The sequence below is a fragment of the Zea mays genome, chromosome 1, assembly GCF_902167145.1.
Source record: "Zea mays cultivar B73 chromosome 1, Zm-B73-REFERENCE-NAM-5.0, whole genome shotgun sequence".
Classification (NCBI taxonomy): Eukaryota; Viridiplantae; Streptophyta; class Magnoliopsida; order Poales; family Poaceae; genus Zea; species Zea mays.
In genome coordinates this window covers 204,638,070-204,646,427 of record NC_050096.1, presented here as the reverse complement: position 1 = coordinate 204,646,427, position 8,358 = coordinate 204,638,070, and the positions used below count along the sequence as shown (strand labels likewise).

General features: G+C 41.0%; 1 protein-coding gene across 5 annotated transcripts; it reads left to right on the top strand.

Moving 5' to 3' along the window:
- The first annotated feature begins 768 nt into the window (after window positions 1–768).
- On the top strand, window positions 769–8,128 carry LOC103643156 (sodium channel modifier 1). 5 transcript variants are annotated; one of them, XM_008666309.3, is made up of 4 exons: window positions 769–1,174; window positions 5,497–5,739; window positions 5,815–6,006; window positions 7,720–8,128. In XM_008666309.3, the coding sequence occupies exons 1-4, from the start codon at window positions 980–982 to the stop codon at window positions 7,765–7,767; spliced, it is 678 nt and encodes a 225-aa protein (XP_008664531.1). In that variant the 5' UTR covers window positions 769–979; the 3' UTR covers window positions 7,768–8,128. The 5 variants fall into 5 exon arrangements, with proteins under 5 accessions (XP_008664531.1, XP_008664532.1, XP_008664530.1 ...); XM_008666310.4 differs by adding an exon at window positions 4,936–5,003 and having other exon boundaries at window positions 5,497–6,006; XM_008666308.3 differs by having other exon boundaries at window positions 5,497–6,006.
- Window positions 8,129–8,358: the final 230 nt, after the last annotated feature.

Sequence of the window (8,358 nt, the reverse complement as noted above, 5' to 3'; positions counted from 1 at the left end):
AAGGAAGGACCAGGGCCTTCTTAGAGAAGGTTGGCCGCGCGGGAACGAGGACGGGACAGGCGCTCTCTTAGGGGCCGCTCGCTTCCCTCACCCGCGTGGACGCTTGTAACCCCCTACTGCAAGCGCACCCGACCTGGGCGCGGGACGAACACGAAGGCCGCGGGATTTCCACCTCTCTCACGCCCGTCTCCGGCCACCTCGCTTTCCCCCCTTCGCGCTCGCCCACGCGCTCGACCCATCTGGGCTGGGGCACGCGACACACTCACTCGTCGGCTCAGGGACCCCCCGGTCTCGAAACGCCGACAAATACGACACGAAAATATGTGTTTTCTATTAGTTAGATAAGTGTGAATGTAAAACCAATAACTAAGTTTTAAAACTCATTTATGCATAATTTTAATTTATCTCTACTACTCTATAAGTATTGTAGGAGTCCACAAGTACAAGCCCTGCCTCCGTGATTCCCGCCCCCGTCCGTTCTCCGCGATCACCGCTCCTGCCTCCAACGCGCCCGCTGGCCAACGCCCCCCTTCCTGATAATTTGTCTGTGCTGTCAACTGTTTGTGAAAATAACCAGTATAAAGTTGTTGTTTAGAACATGTTATTTGTGCTAGCACAAAGCTGCTAGCTTTATTTCTGTTTAGCAAGACATGTACATGAACCTCTGCAGCTGAAGTTGGCTTCGATCGCTGGGCTTATGTGCGGCTGTTAGGCTTCATTACCTCCAGGACCATCCAAACAGTATAAAGGAAATGAAAAAACGTTACTAGATTTATCTAAACACTTGGCGCTTTTTCATTCCCATGATATCTAATAGATACCGCTCTTATTTAATTACATTAACGTTACCATTACAACCACTCAACCAAACTCCACCTTAAATAGCTGTAGTGTTGGCTGCGCAAATCCCGGTCTGATCTAGACTGAGGACGCGGGCCAAACACCACCATCACTCCACAGCGTCGGCGAGGAAGTCGGCATGAGCGTGTTCGGCGGCGACAGCTGGGCGCGTGATGCGCAGCAGCGGAAGCGGCGTCTCGACGAGCTCTTGCTACCCATCACGGCGCCCTCGTCTCCCTCGACGCCTGATTCCTTCAAGAAGCTCCACAACGGCAAGCTCGCCTGCCTCATCTGCCCCCACCGCCCCGTCCTCGACACCCCGCTCATGCTCTCCGTAAGCCGGCATCACATACCTCGGGTCCTCCTTTATTAGACTCCTCTTGTTAATTTCTGATGAACGTCCTACGATGTCGTGAATTTGTACATTAGGGAGGATTAGCTCGTGTAACTTCTATTTTCTTCCTACAGAAGCCCACTTTCGTCCTTCCACTAGTAAACAGATCTTCCCCGAACTTTCTTCTATAAGTCAAATAGTGCCTGGAGTGACACGTTGTACCGTCTTAAGATGTTAAAGATAAATGAGCCAGAGACTATGGCCCTGTTCGCCAGGGCTCCGGTTCCTCTAAAAACGGCTCCGGCTCCGACTGCTTTAAAGGAGTAGCTCTTCCGTAGGAGCCGATGTCTTTTACAAATCGTTTGGCAAAACTGCTCCTCATGTATTTTTTTGATTTGGTGTATCAATTTGAACCTTTTGAGGCTAATCAGAAAATTATAGATCAATGGTTTGGGTTGCCCTAAAGCTAAACTGAAACTGAAACAGGAACTGAGCCAAACTGAAACTGAGACAGTAGTGACAACGTCAACCTATTGCAGCACCAAACTTTTGCAGAGTGAGGGCGTCAAACAATTGCAGGATTCATCAAACAAAAAGACAGCTTAAGCTAAGTGGTGAAATGAAAATAATGCAACCCAACTGCAACCTTCATCAAACTGCTACCATTGATCTAGAACTGCTACTTAGCAGGTTAAGTAGCAGGATCTTTTTTTCCTGATTCATTCAGGCTTTCTTCAGGGCGTCAAACTATTGCCAAACTGAAACCAAACTACGGACTCGTGGAAGGGAAACGACTGTGGACTGTGGAGTGCGGCAAGAGAGACTCGTAGGCCAGAGAAGCATGACGGTGGACGGTCCAAACTGCGCAGTCTCGCGCCCGTACGCGAGCGGAGCCGTGCAGAGCCAAAATTTTGGGCTCCAGCTCTCGACGCTGTTCTGGCTCCTGCTCTTTCTCCAGAGCCATTTTTGGGCGCTGTGTTTGGGAGGGTTCCGGTTCCGGCAAGGAGCTGCAGCCGGAGCCGTCCGGGAGCCCTCCCAAATGGGGCTATATCAATACATGTTTTTCTACTATGCAATAGAGGAAAACAGATCATCATGTCTGTATTCAGGAGTATGAGTCAGAGCAAGACCTATAACTCCAAAATTCAAATTCTAGAATGCTGGATCCTACTCTCCTAGAATAAAAGAAATATAAAATGACAATTTGGAATCAGTTAATTCAGTCGATCACAATCAAGTCAATCTAAATTGGTTAGAAGTGAATGTATTGCTGATCAGCCATGCCAACATGATGCACCACATCAGACAAGGGACTAGTTTGACTCAAAGGAGAAGAGTTTAGGGTCTCCAGTGCTTGATCTGATAGTTGAGGGATGAATGTGAGTCTTGGGGTAGGCAAAATCGACAATGCCACCTTTTCTCTCTATCATTTGTTTATCTGGCTTAGAATATCACGATATGGGTATCGGGTATCTTGTTGTCCTTCACGAATCACCCCTATCATTAGTTTTTCTGGCTATGATTAGCATGACTTGGTAAACTGTCAGCGGTGGTATATATATCTTAATCATGCTTTCAAGTCGTTTGATTAATCGCGACTAATCGTGATTAATCGTCAAGTCTGTTTGGACCAATCGCTAGGGGTGTAAACGGTACGGATATTATCCGACCATCCGACCGTCCGAAGAGGCTAATTATTCGGTTGGATAGTTTTTTTCGGATATCCGCAGAATTTTCGGATTTCGGATTCGAATTCGGATAGTACAATTCGGATATCGGATATGGATATGATATGACTGATATCCGTCGAATTTCGGATATCCGGATATCTTCTCGGATAACTGTCCAGATTTCATATTTCGGATATCCGGATATCTACCCAGATATCTTACCAGATTTCAGATATTCGGATAGTTACATGTGGAATCGCCCTAAATATCCAAGTTTCAACATAATCAATATTTCACTTTATCATTTTCATATGGAGATTTGAGGTTATGTTCTTATATAATGTTTATTGTTCCTGGTAACATATTTGCAATTTTCGGTCCATAGTGGAATATTTTATGAATTTAAATGCATTTTGATAATTTTCTGTAGAAAAAATTATAATAATACACAAATAGTCTCAAAAAATCATGAAATTTGACGGAGGAGCAATATATGCCCACATAGCATCCTCAAAAATGTTTGGGACATAAAATCTAAAGATTTCCACATTTCTTTTAATTCACTTTCACTTGTTACGTGAGTTACATGTGATATCACCTTAACTATCCAAATTTTAACATAATCAATACTTCACTTTATCATTTTCACATAGGGACTTCATATTATCTTTAATAGAATGTTTATTGGTCCTGGTAACTTATTTGCAATTTTTGGTGGACACTAGATTATTTTATGATTTTAATTATATTTTGATGATTTTTTGTAGAAAGAAATTAATAATACGCTAATAGCCTTAGAAATTCATAAAATTTGACGTAGGGTTAACATTTGTCTACATAAAATTCTAAAAAATGTTTGGACCATAAAGTCCATAAGATGACAATAATTCTTTTCATTTTCTTACACTTGTTGTGTGAGTTACACGTGAAATCAGCTTAAGTATCCAAGTTTCAACATAACCTTTACTTCACTTTCTCATTTTCATGTAGGGACTTGAGGTTATCTTCTTATGGAATGTTTATTAGTCTTGATAACTTATTTGCAATTTTTGGTCGATAATATAATATTTTATGGATTTAAATGCATTTTGATGATTTTCTGCAAAAAGAAATTAATAATATACAAATAGTCTCAGAAATTCACGAAATTTGGCGTATGAGTAACATATGTCCATATAGCATCCTCAAAAATGTTTGAACCATAAAAACCACAAGATGTCATCAATTATTTCATTTTATTTCCACTTATTTGTGAAACCCGTAATGATTACATGTGAAACCACCATAATAATAAGTGAAACCACATATCATAATAACACGTGAAACCACATATCATAGTTCTCAATATTTTATGAATTTAGTTGCATTTAATGATTTTCTACATAAAGAAATTAATAATACTCAAAATAGCCTTAGGAATTCATGGATTTTTATGGAGGTGTAGCATATGTGCACATATAATCCTCAAAAATGTTTGGACTAAAGGAGGGGATAAATGATTACAACTATGATATGTGTGGAATGGTGTATTACACGATATCCGACAAAAATATTCGTTACCGACGCTATCCGTGTTCGATTAACTCCGTATTCGATCCACGACTATCCGTATTTGTATTCGAGAACATCCGTATTTGTATTCGTATTCGAAGCTATCCATATTCGAATTCGAATCCGACTAAAAATATGAAAAAAATATGATTTCATTGATATCCGTCCGTATTCGATCCGATTACACCCCTACCAATCGCGATTAATCACCAAGTCATCCACCTAATCATGATTAATCGCCCAAGTCAGTCAGCCAGAATGACCAACAAGTTGTCCGACAAGGGATATTTAGATTGATAGGAAACATCCCAGGGCCACATCACTTGTCAAAGTAATAAACACGACTACAGCTTGTCCAAAACATCATACATTTCTTAATGGAGGGAGTGTATCATACAATGGTTCATCTATCGACTATCGATGCCATTGCTGTCATTTTATAACTGTTTCTTTCACATTTCTATTTAAAATAAACTCAATTGGGGAGGGAAAGACTGCCCTCCCGGTATTTTATTAAGAAGGTTTTTTTAACCAAGCCAGAAAGTTCGCCTTCGAGGGGAATCGAACCCGGGACTCGGAGGTGCTACTCAGAAGCCTTTAACCACTAGGTAAGATGCCCTTTCGCCTACATTTCTATTTATGTATGTCTTTTCTGTATGAAGTAGCGAAAGTGCCTCTAGTGTAATGGTTAAGGCTTATGAGTAGCATCTCCAGGTCTTGGGTTTGATCCCCCTCGGGGACGAATTTTTGGCTTGGTTAAAAAAATGCCCTCGTTGTGCCTCGCCCGCTCCTGGGTTACGTCCTGTGCGCCACCCTCCGGCTGGGCCTTTGCAGAGTGGGCGGTGACGGCCCGCTAGTGATGGGGGCCATGGTTCGGGGATTTTCCCGGCCGGGACCATGTTTCGGTCTCTTCTTAATATAATATCAGGAGAGCGGTCTTTCCCTCCCCGGTCGAGTTTTCTTCTGTAGGAAGTATGTTTGCTATCAGAAACCTCATGCCGGTTCTTGCGTATGTTTATGTACTTCCGTGATTTATCTTGCTAAACATTGGTGACCCGTTCTTCTACTATTATTGCTTTTCTAATAACAACATATGAACAGATGCATAATAAAGGTGCACGGCACATCGCTGCAGAATCGAGGCTGAGGGAGAAAGAATTATCTAAGAAGCACGAAATTAGCAAGAGACTGGCTCTCTCTTCAGATGTTTCCCATTCAAATTCTGGCAATCCACGGACCAGTGTTTGGCCTACCAATATCAAAGAAAAACCATTGATTGAGGAGACCCGGAGGGCAATTCTGGAAGCACAGTCGAGCAGATTCAATGATTTCCAAGGCAAGAAGGTATCTTGTGATTCGGAATGGATGACAATTACTTCATCCTTTGACTCCAATGTTGCTTCTTCTGATGTTCCCAAGGAACTGTCCACTGGAAATACTGGATCACGAGAATGGAGCTGTAAAGGACAATCTTTTGCTGGAAATCAGACTCAAGACAAGTTATTTTCTGACAGACAAACAGAAGTTCGAAAGCGCCAGGAGCAAGAACTTTGGTTCACTGCTTCAGGCTGGAAACGGGATGGCCATGGAAGATGGTACAGAGATGAAAATGTGAGTTACAAAAACTTGCTCTCGACGCTATTCATGAGATGTGCTTTTCTGTGTTGAAACTAGAAGTATCTACAGTTCCCAGTATTAACATAAATATAGTACATATAGGGATGAAAATGGATCGGATACTGCCTCTCCCATATCCTAACCCACTTTTATTTATTGGATTCGGAGCGGAGCGGATAATACGTGGATGTGGATGTGGATGCGAATGTGGATTTTTTTGGATGTCAGGAATGGTGTGGAGCGGAATTGGATCGGATATGGATTCAAATAGTCAAGTAATATGTGCATACATAGAGAATTATATACTTATCAAAGATTAATTTAGTAAAGAAATAATGAGAAGAAGTAGACAATAATCTTACGTTGTAGTCCATATTGTCGCTCACAATTAACACTTAGCAAGATATCTATGCTCAAATGTTAAATTATTATTCAATAAGTAATCACTTGCAGGAAGTTTTCAATTCAAAAGTTAAAACATAAAACAACCATATCACCAATAAGAGTTATCATCTAAGAAGTTTTTTTTAAAAAATATTTTTTTCTCGAACGCGCAGGAGGACTGCACATCATTATATATTAGAGAGAAGAAAACACCCACAAAAGGGGCAAACGTACACAAAGAAAACACACACTTCTAACACACACCAGAACATGACGGGGAACCTGCCTCATAGACCCTGGCGCTTACAAAGTAGAAACATGGTCAGCTAAACCTATGCTTCCTAACTGCTTGGCCTCGGCCAGAACCCAGCAAGTAAGCTCATCAAGGAAGGATCTCAACACCTTCACAATGGAAGGGAACTCCTCATGGAAGACCACTCCGTTCCTTTGAAGCCATAAACACCATGCTCCAAGAATAATAGCACTGCTGAAGCCCTTGTTCTTGTCTTTATCGATCCGATTGATTGCTCCTCCCCACCACTCCACAAAGGAGACCTCCGCAGGACTAGGAATAAGATGTCCCAGATTAAAAGGTGAGAGAATGCCATGCCAGAACTGACGGGCAAAAACACAAGTAGTTAAAAGATGATGAACGGTCTCTTGTTCTTGATCAGAAAGGGGGCAAATATTTCCATAATCACTTCCATGGCTCAAAGGTGATGGGGCCTGAGAATAAAACTTTGTAACAAGATTTAGAAGAAAACTGCCCAGAGGACTCATGCCTCCATACATGTTGGTCTTTTTCTGGAATCAAGACAACCTCTCGAAGAGAGTCCCAAATGAGAAGCTACTGCTGCATTCCAACCAGTGTAAAAATATTGACTTCTCTGGTTTTTAGTCTAAGGAGAAAAAGTATTGGGTATCTTAACATCGGATAATTCGTATATAATTTGTGGATAATCTATATCCGCAAGATTTTGTACTTGAACCTATATCCTACGTCCTACCCCGCATCCATACACAATCAAATTGAGATTATCTATATCCGCATGGATAGTAAGAACTCTTGTTTATATCCTCAAAATTTGGTTCAGATCGGACTGTAGAATTATCCGTACCACTTTCATCCCTAAGTACATATTGCATTTTTTCACGTTGACATAGGTGACATCAGTAGGTTTAGCATGTGAATTTGTGATACGATGCCCTACGAAAGAGGTTACTTGAACATGCCAATGTGGTTGTGCATTATCTTATCCAAATTTATACCAGTTTTCCTTTACAAAAAGTGTTGTCCATTGAACATCCTATGCTGGATGACAGGTTGAATTTGACTCAGATGAAGATGATCCTAACATCTGTCTCTCCTGATCATTTGAGAAGGCAATCGGAATTGAACTATCCTATGGCCCATCTGGGAGTATTGAATTCATCACAATGCAATATCAAGTTCAATCTCTCCCTACAAAAAATGGTCCAATCAGATTTTGTCAGACTGTCAGCTTTTCTGATCAATGGAAATGTCAGATCATGTTCCTGTTAAACTTAAATGTTTGTTTCATTGTGAGCCAAACCTGTATAATGATAGTTGAGAAATACAGTGTGTATTTATTTTGTGAAAACATTTAGAGATCAGAGAATTCCGTTTTCAAAGATGTAGTCTAAACCTGCCATTAGTCACTGTAAAGATAGGCGATGCATTTTGGTTTTGGAGCTTGTTTTCAGACTAATATTTTATTTGTAAGGAAAATAATGAAGAGCAAAAAAAAAAAAGGGGGCTATACCATACAGAACTGATAGATTTTCAAAACATGACAAAGTGGCAATGTCAAACAACTTCATCTGCCACCAAGCATGAACTGCGAGTGGCGTAATGAAAACATAATTACATGTTTTTAATATGTTTCTTTTCCTTACACTCAATAGCCAGCCCTATAACCTTATCCGTTTTCTTGTCAACAT

Excerpts from the sequence above, each read along its gene's own strand:
- LOC103643156 (XM_008666307.4), top strand. The coding sequence starts at position 980 with ATGAGCGTGTTCGGCGGCGACAGCTGGGCGCGTGATGCGCAGCAGCGG. Across the intron at positions 1,175-5,496 it reads ACACCCCGCTCATGCTCTCC|ATGCATAATAAAGGTGCACG; the intron begins GTAAGCCGGCAT and ends ACATATGAACAG.